Raw genomic sequence first — 18,360 nt, forward strand, 5'->3', positions numbered from 1 at the left:
TAATAATTTGGAAAGTATATCTCGTATTTTTTGTGTTTTTTAGTAAATAGGTATACAAGATTTTACGCGCATGTACTTTCATACATTTTATGTACACATGTAGATAATACATAGGTTATATATTGAATTTTAGGAACTAGTTTTAATGTGTGACTCGGTGTTGAAAATAAAAAAAGTAAGATTACACAATTATGTGTTTATACATTTCAGTATTTGTAGCAAAAACCCTTTTGCTTACAATGAAATATTTCGTACCTAATATTTTTTTCAAAGGTTATGTCGGAGTTCCATGAAATTTCAATACGTTTACGGATTGCATAGAAAACAGTTTTTTACGAAATATAAATTCCAAAATCGACATGCAAAAGTAGATCTTATATATTTCAACTAGGCACTGAAGAACAATGGAGGTTATTCCTTTATAGATCGTGTCATTCACGAAGACACGTGCATTGACTCGTAACGCCATGTTATTAAAGGTTAGATTTGACAAATCTGCGCGTCATCGTGGATGACACGAAGTAAAACGTCACGTAGATAATAATTAGAACAATAATAAATATTATAGATAAATATTATAGGACATTATTACACAAATTGACTAAGTCCCACAGTAAGCTCAATAAGGCTTGTGTTGAGGGTACATAGACAACGATATATATAATATATAAATATTTATAAATACTTAAATACATAGAAAACACCCATGACTCAGGAACAAATATCCATGCTCATCACACGAATAAATGCCCTTACCAGGATTTGAACCCGGGACCATCAGCTTCGTAGGCAGGGTCACTACCCACTAGGCCAAACCGGACGTCTAAACCATACCCTACATACGGTCAACATCAAAAGTAGCGAATCAAACTATGCGTCAAAAATAGGTATTTATTTTCTGATAGCTTTACAAAAATACAGATTTCTATACAGAATGATTCATGAGACGTGAGCAGGATTAAGCCTACACAATCTGTGGATGTTAATGAATCGTTCACCATCATATTTAAGTAAAACAATCACGCTTTTTTCTGTTATCTAACTCGTTTTAAGGACAAACAATCATGGATACCCTACAACACTTAATTAACAAAGATAAAACCTCTTTAACCGTTATGACTGCAGTTTGATTATGAAGAAAACAATATGTCACACTTGAGTGAGATACGATTTTTCAAAAGTAACCAGACTCCGATGACATTCAATTTGTCACTTGTTACGGATAAAACAAAGAGGGTGACCATAAATGTCGTAAATAAAATAAAAATAAAATTTCTAAACAGAAATTTTTTATTAACGTTAATCTCACAAATACTGATACGAAACAGTTATTCATAACTTACCGAATACGGAGGCTTGATCCTGCTCACGTCTCCTGAATGGTGAATGGCGTGTTAAAAGTTAAAAGTCAGCTCTTTGAAAACGACTGGTTCACTCAGCCAAGTGATTTAAATGTAACAGAATCTTATATAATTGAAATAAAACAAATAAATAATACATCAATTTACAATAAAATACTAACCTAACCTAACCGAACATCAAATAAATTCATCAATGTCCAAATTAACTAAATTACTACATGACCTTCAGCCATCTGGTTAAACGTATCGATCGATGACTTGACTGGTTGTTCTTCAGCCTTACTTATATGTAACAATTACACTGTAGCAGATACTTTTGAACGTAAACTGGCGAGATATATCCCCCCTCATCTTACGTCGCTACTGCGGATAAGCCGCCTGCTGTGTCTAAGCCTAAGCAGCGGCCAATGAAAGGGAGTTGCGATGCGAAGAGGATCGTTTTAAGAAGGTGGAGAAGAGAAAGAATGGTTTCTTTCAATGGTTGCTCGTCAGAATCAATGCGCTACCGCATCGACTGAACCCAACCATTTGCTGCGTCTTGCAACACCGTCGACGCTGCTGTATGTGTCCTGTCTACATTACCTTACGAAGGTCAATGGCATCGTAAAGCATGTAAAAGTAAAGTCAGGATTCATCCTGAGGGTCGCGAAGTTGGAATCTCGACACAATGAAAGTTTTAAATCTTTTGTGGTGAGCGTTCCGACTGAACGTCTAGCGACCATCAACCAGGAGTTTTGGCCGAAGGCCAAGGGTTTCAAGTACCGCCGGTTCCCGACCGGCGCTCCCTGACAGTGCGAGGTGCGTAATACATCGCAATCATGCTTGGCCTGATCTTAACTCTATGCAATCATGGTGTGTTTTGTAGTTATTAAACGAAATGCTAGATGAAAAAAAGTGTAAGTTTTTTCCATCACAGCACAGCCCTCTTTTGTTTAAATTGTTTCTCGAGAATACTACTTACTACTACTTTACTTGCTCACCCAAACAGGATCTTGGCCTCTGACACAAGAGAGCGCCACTCTGCCCTATCCTGCGCCACTTCACGCCAATTGGGTATTCCGAGGGCGAACAGGTCTTTTAGGACTTCGTCACTCCAGCGGTATCTGGGACGCCCAGACGGACGTTTTCCACCCGGGTGCCCCACATACGCTCTTCTCACAACACGATCCTCTCCTATCCTCTCTATGTGACCGAGCCAGCGGAGTCGTGTCGCTTTGATCTCGCCAATTATATTGGGCTTCGCAACCAGCTCCTCTAGCTCCCTATCCTATGCCTCCAAGTTCCATTTTCATCTCTGATAGGTCCCAGAATCTTCCGCCAGATTTTCATCTCCGCCACTAAGAGCTTGCTCTCTTCTTTCTGAGTGAGAGAGATTTTCTCGAGAATAAGAAGCCTAATTTCATCAACTTATATATATCCTATAGTGGCGTAGTTGATAAACAGCCGCTTAGAAACAGGTGGTAACAGCGACGATCCGGGCTCGACCCCGGACGTGTATGCAGATAATATTTTTTGTATTATTGTATTTTTTTGCACTTGAATTTCTTATCTTTGATCGCGCAACGCGATGTTGGAGCTCAAGCTAAGCTACATAAATGTTTTCTAATGATTGGTTGTTCTCCCTGTCACATTTCTGAGTTCATTTGTGAAATTTTGTAAGCAAATTCGATAATTATTATTTTGTAAATTAAGTTTATTTTGTATTTGTCAGTCAGAAGAAGAATTATTAATGATAATATACTTCATTCCAACCGAGTGTTCCACGAGATTCACGCATATTTTTAGTTTTAACGTGTATTTTTTTTGTAGCTATAGGCCACTAGTTGCCTGAAATAAAAGTTTTTCATTTCATTTCATATTAAATTTGTATCTCCATTTGGAAAAGTAATCAAGGGTGGCAGATATTTTTGGCGCGTTGTTTCTTGCGCTAATATTGATTCTGAGTGTACACTTCGTAGTGTATGGCTTATCATTGAATAAACACATTAACAAACTGCATTATTGTTACAAAGACTGAATATGCAAGTTGAATTATCCCGCATCCACGTGACGTAGAGTCATCAGTTATTGCTGGCATGACTGCGTTAGCTACATAAGCTTAGCCAGGACTAATAGCGAGACGTAATCTGATCATGCAAATACGTGCGGACCATGTATTCTGGCTGTATGTTCTATTGCTCATCATAACCGTGAGTCGAACGGTACGCAACTGTAGGGAAAACAACGCTATATTATGTGCATTTTTCAGAATCACAATCAGAAAAGTATTTGTTGGCTCAATAAACCTTATAAACTAAGTATAATTTGCAACTTTAAAACTAAATAAATATTAATTAAAATTGGTACTCAATAAATTTAGTATGTCAACGATTGGGCAATCAGCTCTAATCTCAGCATAATTATGCTAAGCAGAGAGCTTAGCGCTGGTTTTCTGACTGGACCCTTGAGATCGGTCGGTCGTAGGTTAACAAGTTGTGCTTGTTGGAGAACTTAACAAAAATAAGAAACAAAATAATAGTAAAAGTAATAAGTGTATATGCATATTGACAAACCCTATACACGTGCAACCCGTGGAGTGACTACACCAAAAAAGCCTACCGTGTTCTGCGCGTCCAGTACAATAACGCCTTCAGAGGGTTGCCTGCAGCGTTTCAGGAATGTTCACCACGTGGAGAACAGATCGCTTCCAAGTCGTGCTGCGCAAGCGGGTGGCGTCCCAGGGCGAGCGCGTGCGGGGCAGCACCAACACTCTCCTGAAGGTGATCGCTGAGAGGATGGACTGACATGTGTGCAGTCTAATTGTAATTATATTTTCTACTAACACACCTAATATAAGTGGTAACATTAACATAATAATGGATGTATTTATGTCCGAAATAAATGCTTTCATTCATTTATATGACATTACAAAATAAAATATAAAAATAAAATTGATTAAAAAATAAATACCTCCATAAAAAAAACACTTCATTTGGCCAGTGAAAATTTCTACCCAGTGTTTTGTCAGTGGGGCAGCCCAAGCGCTCAGCGTACATGCTCAGAAACTTAGGATGGTGTTGGAGCTGCCACGCACTATGTTCAGCAGAAACGCTACTCTCTTCCTTCTGACAGCGTCAACGCCATCAGTGTGCGCCTATGCGAACATAGTAAGAATAAGAATAAGAATAATATTTATTTCAAGAATTTGGCATTACAAGACCAGCAGTACATTGATCCCCACACTAGGCTCAGCCTGTCACGTGGGAATCTCAGAGAAGTATCGAAATGGTGCGGTTCTCATTTTAACAGAATACATTATTGTTAAAGCTAAATTAAATTAGTTTTTTTTATTATATGACTAACTATCAAACTAAGCACAAAAACAGTTAAAAAGGTCTCAGTAAGTTGTATGTAAGTGAAAGTGTTTATGTGAGGGTATGTGTGTATATATGTGAGTATGTATGTATGAATATGTGCGTGTGTATAACTACGAAATGTGAGAGAAAACAAAATAAAAGAAAAGTAGCTGTAGAAGTTATTCATCTTTCGGGAGCAGACGCAATTGAATATTGTCGTCTACTACAGTCATTTCAAAATATCCTCTGACTCATCATAGTTCCAAGAAAGTAGTAGGGGTTGGATATGCCTTTTTGCTTCAGTTAAGTTACAGTGCCTTATGTCGCAGATTTTTACTAATTTATTGTATAAATGCGGAAAGAGATAAGCCGAGAATCTCATAGCAAAAGCAGTTTTAACAGGGGGCTTGGGAATTTTGTACACTCTTTTTAGTATCATGTCTTGTAGATTAGGCTGACGACTGACCATATTGTGTACGTAAAGGGAAGCACGCAGTAAAAACAATCTACGAACACTTAAGACGTGCGCTTTAATAAAAAGTTCAGAAGTAGAATACCGTCGGGGGAGTCCTAGGCAGACTTTCAGAACTGCTCTTTGTGCTCGCTCTAAAGTGATTAAAGTTGATTTAGTAGAACCACCCCAAGCGAGTATACAATAACTTAAAATAGACTGACACAGAGCCAAATATACAACTCTAAGCAGGTAAGTATCCGCAACCTCCCGTAAAAGTTTCATAGTGTATATAAGTTTGCGAACCCTACCAGACGTCGCTGAAATATGTTTTTTAAAGTTAAGGTTCTCGTCGACTATAACGCCTAAGTATCTGAGTGAACTGGTTCTATTTATACCGTCACAGGAGCACGCAGAGGTAGGCGGTGTTATGCAAATGTGACTGTGGATTTTAAGACAAGAAAAGGCAGGTGGAGGACATGATGCCGCTGTTTTATGAAATCCGATAAATTTTGATTTGTCAGTGTTAAGGGTTAAAAGATTCTGGTTTAGCCAAGTGGATAGTCGTTGTAACCCTGCTGTAGCCACATCATAGGCGTCCCGCCATGAGTCACCATGAAACACTATGGCTGTGTCATCGGCGTAACATAAAACTTCACTATTTTTAAGGTCTTTGCATATATAAGCGACATGATGTCGTTGATATATGCAATGAATAACGTAGGACCAAGTATGCTGCCTTGTGGTACGCCGAATATCACAGGCTTCGCAGCACTAGTGACGTTTCCTATTTTAATATGCTGGCTTCTACTCGTAAGATAGCTAGAAAACCAATCCAACGATTTTCCACGGATTCCAAAAGCCTCCAGTTTTCTGAGCAGGATGGGAATCGAATCGACACCGTGTCAAAGGCTTTTGCCAAATCGAGGAAAACACCAATGCATTCTTTGCCTTCATCAAGATGTGAAACGACAAGATCTGTTAATTTTTTTACAGCCTCATCCGTAGACTTTCCTTGGCGAAAGCCAAATTGACGGTCAGACAGGAGCTGATTTTTTTCCAGGAATTGGACAAGACGCTTGTGTACTAGCCGTTCAAGTAGTTTAGAATAAGCTCCAAGGAGTGAGATCGGCCGGTAGTTGTTTGGTGTATTAGTAGGCCCACCTTTGTGTATTGGAACTACGGCAGCGGTCTTCCAATCTTGAGGAAATAAACCCAACGAGAAACTAAGGTTAAAAATAGCCGAAAGTGGAGGAGATATAACATTACTAATAGATCTTAAAAGTCTATTACTTATACCATCTTGACCAGAGGCACTGTTAAGGTCTAATCTAAGTATAAGACTTTGAACTTCGTTCGGATCTGTAGGCTCGATACAAAAGGATCCTGAGGAGTTATTACTTTTTGCAGTGACTACTTTCGAGGCTAAATTTTCTTGACTAGTGTTTAGTTTTAGTAATATGACCTCCGCAAGTTTCGAGCCGACTGTCGAAAAATAGGTGTTACATACGTCAAGGGACTCTGAAACTGTGGGTTTAATTTTAAGTAGATCGTCAGATGACTTAAAAGGAGCATTGCTATGTGTAATACGTCTAATCGAGTTCCACAACTTTTTAGGACAGTTTTTATTTTGGGCTAATTCTTTACAGTCATGTTCGGACTTAAGTTTTCTAAGAAGATTTCTATAGAAGTTTCTATAGCGAGTGAAAATTAACTTTTTGGACATATTAGCAGGATCTGTACGCGATTCCATGTGAAGTTTGTCTCTCAGTTTAGAACATTTAAGCAACCCTGGGGTCATCCAAGGCTGAAGGACATGTTTAGACCTGCTTAATCTTAAAACTTTTGAGTTATTGGATACTGCAGTAGAGACTTTAGTCGTAAAAAATTCTACAGCGTCGGAAAGGCTGGAGTTTTGCAAGACGGGGCTCCAATCTACGACTTCTAATTCTGATCTCACTGTGGGGAAATCGATAGCAACTCTTGTGCGGGCAAGTTTGCTTTGTATATGTATTTTAGGCGAGATACCAACCATCGTGATATCATGATCAGTTAGGTCAGCGGTGCAGACAACGGATTATATTAAGTAGTATATTAAGTTTTTTTAAATACCATGAAACCAAGATTTTAAAAGTGATACAGGTGACCACTGCAATAAATGACCAGCAACAGTTGATTCACCCAAATAAATACGTATTTGGTTAGTTAATATATTTTCGTTTATTTTATTTTATTTCAAACCTAAATTCCCTCACGCATCCATTCCCTCCACAGTCACCAAACCCGCTGTCTAAACAGCAATGCATAAATCGTCTGCAATGACTGCAATAGACGAAAAGGCCTGTGATGATGAATTTAAATTACCCTGGCTCGACTGATTGTTCGACTCGGCGTGCAGATTATTACAACAATAATCCCTGATGTACGGAGGAGTGAAAATGAGTTTGGCCTGCTGCTGGGATTCTGCTTTTGGCCACTTCAGGCATATCTTGTTAACGGCGTACGATGTACAGTCGACGTGAGTATGTTTGACGTCGACTTTACATATTTCGCCTCATTACCTCGTAATCGTGACCTCTAAAGAGGGAATTATACCGCGCACTCCATACAAAAAGAGAAAAAAAAATCCACTTCTAAATATTTTCCATTCCTCATGATTTTTTCGTATGTTATTGACACAATGAAAATAAATTGCTCTTAAGATAATATACACCGTGTTTTTTGCTGTCCCGACGCCCTCCATATGCTCAGAATGTGCAAGGCTTTAATGTGTCTGAAGCCTGGGAAAATGAGTGGAGCGCTGCAAATGTAGACTCAAGAGTTGTTAACCCAGCACATCGTCTTGCCGGATTTGATCTTCCTAGACAGCAATGGTGCCGTTTGAACAGACTGAGAACGGGACACGGCCGAAGCAACTACTTTTTGCACAGGTGGGGATGGAAGGACTCGGCATAGTGTGAATGTGGTGAAGAGACCCAAACCATGGAACACATTATCCAGCGCTGTCCTCTGCATTCATACTCTGGACCACCGGAAGACCTACTATATCTCACAACCCATGCAGCTGCATGGCTGAACACACTGAATGTTGACATTTGACCTTATTATGTCTTAATTTTTAAATTCTAATTGATTGCCTATATGTTATCTACTTGTGCCATACGACTAAATAAATAAACCGTGTTTTTTCTGATTTCCGTTTATTTCAAGGGTGCATCCCTGAGGCTAAGTAAGTAAGTAATTTATTTGCATAAAATAGTGTACAGTACGATGGTCAATAGGTAGGTAAAATTTGGTTCAACTATTTTTCCTTAAGAAGGCGTGCAAATATTAATAACCATCGAAGTATTATACACATAGTACATTAAATTCATTATTAAACATATCTTTTATCTATACAATTATCCTAATTACTAAATTAAGTAACTTTATCAGAAACATCGGTATTCTAATTAACTCCATTTCGGAGATAACCAATAATTAATTGTTACAAGCGTGTAAACTTGCCTTACGAGCGTGTACACTTGCCTTAGGGCCTGTTTACATATCGATTGGTGTTAGTGAGTTAGTGCTTATGGGCATTTTCCGTGCGATAGGCAGACACTCATATCGGCACGTCAGTGCATATTGAGTGATCAGCACATTTAATATAGATCTTGCGCCTCCACTCGATAAGGGATTCCCTCTTCTGTCACGTAGTATAATTATATATAATGATAGAATAATAAGTATTAGGGATTTTCAAGTGTACAAGCTGGGAGACAATACATCTGTTAACCTGTATACTGTGTTTGAAAGATTCAACCCCTCCACCCCGGCGCTCTGCCTATTACATGGCGACCGTGGGCACGAATACTGTGTGAGGATACTGCGGATATAAAATCATCATGGATGACGACAATGAAGAGGACTTTGAGGACGAGTCGGCGGCGTCGAGCTTACCCAGTGATTTATTGTTTTGTTAATTTGGGTAATCAACGTACCAAGATGGGTGGTCTGAAACGGAGAATGAGATCATAATGAGAAAGGAAGGACAATGTTATGGTAACCGCTGCCAATATCAGTATTGCTTCATTGGCTTCGGCGGGTTTGGATTTGTCGGAGGTTCGGAATGTCGTCGGCTACGCGTCTGGTTACGCATTGCTGCCGGGTGCTGGAGTGTCAAGCGGTACGGCGAGCGATTCTTCGTGAAAATGTTTAGGTGATATGTTTATGATTAGTTTTTTTTATATTCAAGTGTTATATATGTGTTTATTTTGTTTAATGAGTAGTCTAGATAAGTTATTAGGGGAGCCAAGTGTTAAAAGTTGGAGTCCTTAGTAGAGCAATATTGTAAGGAAAAGAAGTGGCAGCTGTGGATTTTGATGTTGAGGTGAGCGGATATTCTCGGTGATTAGCAAATTGGGGGATTTTTTAATTTATTAAGGTCGGATACGGTATCGAAAATTACCGATGTTTATTTGGAGATGCCTCTTTCTTTGCATTCTAAAAATGATTGTATCGAATTTATTTCTGCACACTCAAACTATAATCGCGGTGCGATTAGTGCGAGTCAGCAAGGTCGAGGACGGGTGTTTTCGCGAGTAGGCAGAAATCATGTAATTTCTGTACGTTAGACGGATAGTGTAATGTCAATGTTAGTCAGCACGTGATTTAGGTGGATGACATATGTATGTGATGAATTTGTTTTTTTTTTTCGTGTCTAACGAAGATTATGTAAAGATTTGGTATTATAATACTAGTTATCACATAGATGTAACTTGTTTAGAAAGGGAATTATCAAGTTTTGTTTTTTACGGATTATAAATAAATAAGGATTACTGGTTGAGGATTCTAACGGATTATACTTAGACAAATAAACTGGACACGACACTATGATACTACGTCTTTGGAGCTTACCCAGCCTAGAGTAGTAGATATCATGAAAAAGACGCAGGAAGATACAGAATTAATAATTTGGTCGAGTAAATAATGATAAGATTGATAGAATATTCGGAACGACCCGGTAAAAATGTCACTAATTTTTTTTTTTTTTTTTTTTTTTTTTATTATTACAACATTAAATATAAAATATGTTAGATAGATAGATAGATAAACCATTTATTCGCTTGCCACAATACACACAACTAAACAAAAAAATAATACAAACAATAGCAACACCAAAATAAAAATTAAATAAAGAACAAAAAGCATCAATAAAAGGTAATGTGTGCTGTGTGCGTTGCAGCAAAACAAAAGGGTTCTGGCTCAGTAATACGCTCCACTCTTTCGGGTGAAGCACTGATAATTCTGCTAGAACCCAGATCACGAACGATTCACGATGTAACAAAAAAAACATATATATACATAAATATTTAGTAGCATGCCTATAAAATAATAATAAGTGTCGTAGTATGGATTATGTAAAAGTGTGGTGCGTGTTGGTGTATAGTACCTTATTATAACAGATGTCGAGTATAAAATGGCCTACCATAATATAAAGAGTTTGTACACATACAGACTAGATTCGGTAATCTGCAACCAAGTACCCGTGCGGTATTCCTGCAATTTGTTTATTTAAAAGGTACATTTTAAAATGAGACTTAAACGATTGCTTTGTTTTAAGGCATCTTAATGGTGGAGGGATATTATTCCAGCACTTGGTTGCGAGATACCTGAAGCAGCCCGTAAAAGCGACGGTTTTGTGTGGATGTGTTTCTAAAAGACAACGCCTGGTGGATCTAGTACCATGTCGTCTGTGGAATGAGGAAATATGTATTTTTGAGTATAAATATTCCGGTTTTTTTGTCATTTAGGACACCAAATAAAAGACTTGCAAGGTGTAGGTGTCTGCGAGACGTCATATTAAGTATTGAGGCTTTATTTAAATGTGGTGTAATGTGACTCCTAGGTAGGACTGAATAACAGAAACGATAACAGGCATTCTGAACCACATATGTGTACCACAAAACAAAATATTCGCCAAACTGCGAGACAGTTTGTTGGCGATGAGCTCGCTCGTTATACTTATAAAAAGGTACATAATTTTGCACTGTCCTACCGTCCCGGCATGGCCAATTTTTATGTAGGTAATGATGATGTTGTTTACGTAAATTCTGCAATTTGCATAAATCAAGATTCTCTATTAACGAAGGCACGCTTAGACGTATCGTTACGAGACTTGGTTATACTGTGCAGAAGTTGAAAATATGATACTGATAATGCTGTTGTGTGAACTCTACAATTTATATGAATCAAGATTCTCCATGAACGAAGGCACGCATAGACGTATCGTTACGAGACTTGATCATGGTATGGAAAGGTCCCAAAGTAGACATTAGGATTAATTATGGCTCTTTGTGGAAAAGTTTAAATATAGTAGAGTTGTTCTATATTAAAATGAGCACAAGTAAAAAGGATGTTACAATGTTGATTAATTAATGTCTTTCGCGCGGGACATGATGAATTACCTAGGTTATGTAGGAACTATTTAGTTTTTACCTACCTACTTATAAACGAACTTACCGATCGGGAAATGATTTAAAGGATTATTACTGTTACTAAATAGTGGATATGCTGATAGAACTAGAATGATTAACGGTATCCAGAAGAGGTACGAGTATTATTGGGAAAACTGAATTATGTAAAACGATGTAAAGATTGTCAGGAGCAGAAGTTTAGCAAACGGAAGGTAATAATTATAGTTATAATTTATAACTACCTATCACAGCTACAGCATCTGTTGAGTAGTAACTTTTAGATTGGTTGGACTTGGATAAAACATGATATAAGTATGTTGTAACTTTAAAATGTGAAATATTACTTGTGAAATGCAATGGTTGTGTTAAAAATAATTTAATTTTAAAAGGAAATTGTAATTCAAGCATTGTTAATTTTAAGGTGATTTAGTATTAATTAAGAATGAATGTTACAATAAATCAAATGACCTATATTTAGGACCATGTAAAATAAAATACATAATAGGGTCTTATTTAGTACATAAGAATAGAGTAAAGTTGTATTACCAATAGTGTTCTTTTCAGGGGAGGGAACCCCTACCTTTTCAGGGGAGGTGCGATAGGCAGACACTCATATCGGCACGTCAGTGCATATTGAGTGATCAGCACATTTAATATAGATCTTGCGCCTCCACTCGATAAGGGATTTCCTCTTCTGTCACGTAGTATAATTATATATAATGATAGAATAATAAGTATTAGGGATTTTCAAGTGTACAAGCTGGGAGACAATACATCTGTTAACCTGTATACTGTGTTTGAAAGATTCAACCCCCCCACCCCCAAATTGACAACCATTGTGCCTATTTTGCGTGAAACGAGGTAGCGCTACTCTAACCATCCCAGCTCCTCCATAAAGCCTAGCAAAGCTTTCAGGTCCCAGGTCAGGGTTTCAGCCTCCTGCACGAAGTCCCTAGGTATTTGTTCCTGTATACTTCTACCTGTTTGCAGTCTAGAAGGATGTGTTTTGTTGTTTCCCCTTCTTCCATGCACGCTCTGCGCATGGGGCTGTCTGTTTTTACTATATTGTCTATGTGTTTCGTTAATGTGTTATGTCCTGTTATTAACCCTACTATTTTACGTAGTTGGTGTCTAGGTTCTTAAGTAGTATTTTGGTGAGCATGTCTACCTGCATGTGTCCATTTAGGGCCGGATTTAGGGGAGTGGGCTACAGCCCCGGGGCCTCCACAAAAGAGGGGCCCCGACAATAGATACTTCGGAAAATTTACCATTTTATTTGGAAAATAATTTGGGGCCAGGGGGCCTCCACTCCTTTATCACCCGAGGCCTAAATCCGGCATTGTGTCTATTTCATCCCAGTACTTGTTGTGCAGTTGTCTGTGATATAAGTCTATCTGGTTATGTATGTAGGATATAGGTAGGGGTACGATGGGCTCGAGTCCATATGCCGGTGTTTCTGAACCTTTCCTGGCCAGTTCGTCCGCTGCATCGTTTCCTCTTGATCCACTATGCCCCTTTATCCATTGAATTGTTACTTTTTTGCCTTCTTTGCTCACTTCCGTGAGGCATCGATGACATTCGAGTATGAGCTCTGAATTAAGTTTGTCGCTGCATCGCGCTTGTAGTACTGAATTACTGATTTGCTGTCTGACATTGTTTAGTGTTTAGTACAAGTTCATACATTTGCTACTAAACGTAAGTACTATCTCGGACGAGCGATATTCGAAATGACATTGATATGTCACAGTTTTCAATTGTTTGGTTGAGTTAAATGTAATGCCCGTCTTACAACAAAGCTATATGCAACATTTTTATTAAAAAAAATTAAAAAAATAACAAAAAATAACAAAAAAAAAATTTGTTTGAGAAAGTTAACTATGCCATTTATTTATCTTAAAGGTATCTTAAGTAAATAATATTTCAAGTTTCTAAATAAGAAAAATCTGCTTCACTTTTCTTAATCCGACCTAAATTACGGTATCTGGCTCCCATAGTTCGTACTGTAGTCTCTCCTTTGACAATAAATATGACAAACAAAAAAAACTTAGAATTAACTATTCCAAACAAACGTTTTCGCGATGTATCTCGATACCACCGCCATCTAGCGTATGGTTTTCATACTAATGTCCAATAAAATAAAATAAATAAATAAAATAAGCTCTCAGCGCGAGCGCCATCTAGCGAGCAATTGGGTAAACTTTCCGTATTTTATGTTACAGTGGGTGACCAGATCTGATTTCCGGTTTTACGGGAAAAGTTCATTGAAAATACGGGATTCGGGGTTAAAATACGGGACAGGCCGTATTTTTATAAAAAATCAACATTTTTTTTATTACAATTACTTGGCATAATCAATTAAATAACCTACTTATACAAATGCTAAATTTCTTAATGACATTTAATAAAAAATATTATATTATCTGGAAAAAAAAAGTGAAATAATAAACTTATACAACCTATACAATAATTGTTGCTATTTGTTGTGTTGCTAATTGTTTTTGTTCAAGCTGTAGGTATCTTTTACTGAGGTGTGCCAATAAAGAGTACTCTATCTATCTATCTATACATTAACATAAACAAAATTTGATTTTCTACATGAATTTCCCTTAAAACAATCATAAATCAGTAATTTGTAATTACATATTTGGATAAAAAAATACGAAAGTATCAACTAAATAACATATATACATACAAACAAATTCTGACTTTCGAATGAAAGACCCTTAAAACAATAACAAATAATAATAAACACTAAATAAAATAATAAAATAAATATAGTTCCAATAGGTATTTTTATCATTGAATGCCATTGAATTATTAAATTATAGGACAATGTATCCAGTATTGGTTTCGCCAAATTACGGGAAAATTGAAATTCTTGCCTGAAATAATACGGGACAACCCGTAAAATACTGTCCAGTATTTTACTATACTATCTGATCACCCTATATAACAGTGCTCTTTTAGATTTTATTTTAAATGGAATAGTAAGAATTGAGGATGCTTTTTAAATCAATGGACTAAGCATCCACATTCTTACTGACTGGAAAGTGAAGAATTTGTGGTAGAAGTTACTAGATGACCGAGGAGGAGCAAGAAGAAGATTTTAAGAACGCCATAATTTATAAAACCAGAATTTAATTTAAGTCCTAATGATGATGCCTTGATGGCATGATTTTGTGATCAGAGTTACTGCTATAGCAAAAGTTTCTCATAGAATAGCGTACATGAGTATGCCTGCCTACTCGTATCTTGGACACACGTGTACGTGATTAAAATACAGATGGATTAAAGAACGTATATTTTATCACCAAAAAATGTCACCCAGCGTACATTTTTTAATCCATCTGTATTTTAATAAAATATTTACCTGAACCCAACGACAAAATTATCTAATTATTCCGAAGCGTGTTCGATCGCCGCCGGCGCCGGCGCCCGAATGCACTTGCGCTTGTGCGCCGGCGCGGAAACGTGACGCAAGATGGTGACAAGAAACGGACAAAAGGAAATCAGGGCGCCGCGCAACCGGACCTTGACATCGAGTGCCCTTGACTCCCGTGAAAAGCGAGCGAGCCTGCCACATCTGTATAGTTTTTTTACCAGTTAGATTAATATAGAAAAAAAATTGGCATATCACAATGAAGTTTTTACAAAGGTCTGACACGACATTACCTTGCCCATCTTGATCTTGATTATCTATTAAATTATCTATTAACTCCAAAAACAAGGTGTTCTAATTACCTAGCCACATACATAGTGGAGAAAAAAAAAAACATGACATGGTGGTTATTACTGCCACATATGTTTGTAGACACCTATTAAAGATGTAAAATGGCATATTACAAGTTGTTTGAACCACCAAAATCATTTGCCAGGACAAATACAAAATAAGATTAGGAATATAATAACAGAACACAAAACAGCATATAAAATAGAGTGCAAAAATGCCATATTTTTGGAAGATGACTACAAACGTGTGTGAAAAATACTTTTAGTTGCATTTTATCCATAGCGTAGGAAAAAAATGCGTTCATTTAGAGACAATTAAAAAGGATGACTCACAGGCCAACTCGAACTTACACTGACATGAAAATGACATCCAAATGATGTAATTCAGTTATCATTCTGATGTGTACGTTCGAATTGACCTGACAGCCGTGGGCAAAATTGCAAAAAAAAAACATAATTTTGGTTAGATGCCACCTGTCAAATACTACATGTGTCCCATAATCACCAGTGAAGCGCCACTGTCATGTACATAGCTATTACAGCCAATATTAGAAATCGAAGAAGCAGAGGAGGATTTACCCAGCAGTGGGGTATAATGGGCTCATACACTTACAATACCTTTTCCAATACCACGAGACATATTACAGTTGCGATTTTTTTTGCATTTCGCATTTAGGTATGCCGAAAATCTAATTATTAAGTAGCAATAGCCAAATAGCACGTATTTAGATCAATGATTAATAAACATTTGCGAGATAGGCACTCGCAATTAATTAAGTAAACTTCTAAGAAAAATAACACATACTCAAGTAGGCGGAAAATTGTGCTCCTAGATCGATCTTATTAGAATAAAACAGTTTGTTTAAATGTAATCAGACAATTTATAATGCCAGAAAAAAGATACATTGAAGACACATTCTTCAACTGTTTATGTATTATTTAAACCTATATAATTTATTCGCAAACGTAATTCAAATAAATATTTCTAAGAAATTGATGTTCTTTTAAAATATCTTACCTCTTGTATGTTTTTGTAATTCTACGTTTTATTTATGAGATATTTCCAGAAATTATGATTCTCAGGATAAAATGTTCAAAGACACGACCCTTTATTCCGAATATCATTCTTAACCGATCTAATTATGCTTCGTATATGAAATTGTTTTTCTTCGATATCACGTAGATAATAATTAGAATAATAATATCAAGTTTTAAATTATGTGTTATCCCTTTCTTACAAATACATAAGTCAAAATGACAGATAAAGACAAACGATTCTTAGCTAATTCAGGCCTGTAAGGCGTTTATGAATAACGCCATTAATGTACAGCCAAGTTACACACTGAGACTAGAATAGTTTTTTATTATTTTTAATTATATTATGTCATTTCAATTTATATTATTCCTAGAAATATATGTGTTAAAAGTGCTGGCAATTATTGAAATAACACCCTATCTGCGTGCTGTCTGCCTCTACCTTTAATGAATATATTTTCCTGGAGCTCTCCCTTTCCTGAGGGGTGCAATAAAGAGTATTCTATCTATCTATCTATTACACGAAAACTTTTACACCAAATAAAAGATTATTTATTAAATTAAATTGGATTTCTTTGAATCAGTACTATTTACAGTAACCGAAGATATAATTTTGAAACGCATTAATGGAGACAATATTATAGCGACACCTATTACGTCTAAGACACATTGAACCTAAAGTTAATTGACTTACGAACTCGCGCGGACATTACCTTGACATTAAAACGATCAATCAAAGAGTATTGCAATAGTATATAAGGCTAGAGAAAACCGTAACAGGTATCATTTGGCAATCATTGCCCAACAGAACCAGGAGCACAGGAAACCATGAGAGCAATCACGCTGGTGTGTCTCGCGGTAGCCGTGGCGGCCGTGGCGGCGCGGGATCCGCGCTACAAGAGGAACGCGGACCTTGAGGAGGCGGCTTCCCATCACTGGGAGAAGGGTGGCGGCGGCGAGCACCACGGCGACCACCACCACGAGCATGGCGGCGCCGGCGAGAAGGGCTACAAGGGCCACCACGAGCACGAGCACGGCAAGAAGGGACACTCCCACCACGAGGGCCACAAGGGCCACTACGGCGAACACGGCGGCCACAAAAAGCACCACCATCACGACGACGGCTACTATGACGAGCACCACCACGGAGAAAAGGGAGAAAAAGGACACGGCTTCGAAGAAAAGGGACACTACCATAAGGGACACTCCACCAAGGGCCATCATGGTATACACAAAATAGACGAGTTCAAGAAGGACAAGCACTTCCACGACAAACACGGCGAGTCTGGCTTCGAAGAGGGCTACGGTGGTCACCACCACGAGGGCGGACACGAGAAGGGCGGTCACTTCCACAAGGGACACAAGGAGGGCGGCCACCATGAGCACCACCACGGCAAGAAGGGCCACCATGAGGAGGGAGGACACCACCACGACCACAAGGGACACCACGACGAGGGCGGCCACCACGAGCACTGGGGACACCATGAGGGACACGGCAGCAAGGGCGGACACGAAGACCACAAAGGCTGGGACTGGAAGAAGGGCCACAAATAAGTTACCTTTAATTGTTTAATTGCTCGCGCATTTGTTTTTGTTAATGTTTTGTGATACGGAATGAAATAAATTATTTAAACATTTTATTTACATACTTAGCTCATTTATGCCAATGATGTGTTCCATTGTTTTTCTTTCCATGTTTTTATTTTAGGCATTTAGGAAAGTCAATAATGTAATATCCGAGTCTGTGCGAATGACATTACTAAATTGTTTCAAGATTACAAACTCACTCGGTCCTTAGCCCGTGGACCGCAACCACAGGTGATCTCTGTAAGCACCTAACCTGGTTCCCGAAATTATTAACAGAACCTCCCTTTGTTGCCATTATTTGACTGTATTCGTAACATGTACAAGTCAGTATCGAAAGTAACGGATCAGAATACGCTCAATACATACTTTCCCCAACAATTTAACAAAACTATCTCTATTTGGAA

General features: G+C 37.8%; 1 protein-coding gene across 1 annotated transcript; it reads left to right on the forward strand.

Annotated features, from left to right (window-relative positions):
• Positions 1–16,527: 16,527 nt before the first annotated feature.
• LOC133515404 (histidine-rich glycoprotein-like) lies at positions 16,528–18,009 on the forward strand. The gene has a single exon (XM_061847942.1). It carries the CDS (start codon positions 17,198–17,200, stop codon positions 17,921–17,923), a length of 726 nt encoding a protein of 241 aa, XP_061703926.1. The 5' UTR covers positions 16,528–17,197; the 3' UTR covers positions 17,924–18,009.
• Positions 18,010–18,360: the final 351 nt, after the last annotated feature.

Source organism: Cydia pomonella, chromosome 2 (genome assembly GCF_033807575.1).
Source record: "Cydia pomonella isolate Wapato2018A chromosome 2, ilCydPomo1, whole genome shotgun sequence".
Taxonomy (NCBI): domain Eukaryota; kingdom Metazoa; phylum Arthropoda; class Insecta; order Lepidoptera; family Tortricidae; genus Cydia; species Cydia pomonella.

What these genes read in the sequence shown, in the direction of transcription:
- LOC133515404 (XM_061847942.1), top strand. Translation starts at nt 17,198, where the DNA reads ATGAGAGCAATCACGCTGGTGTGTCTCGCGGTAGCCGTGGCGGCCGTG.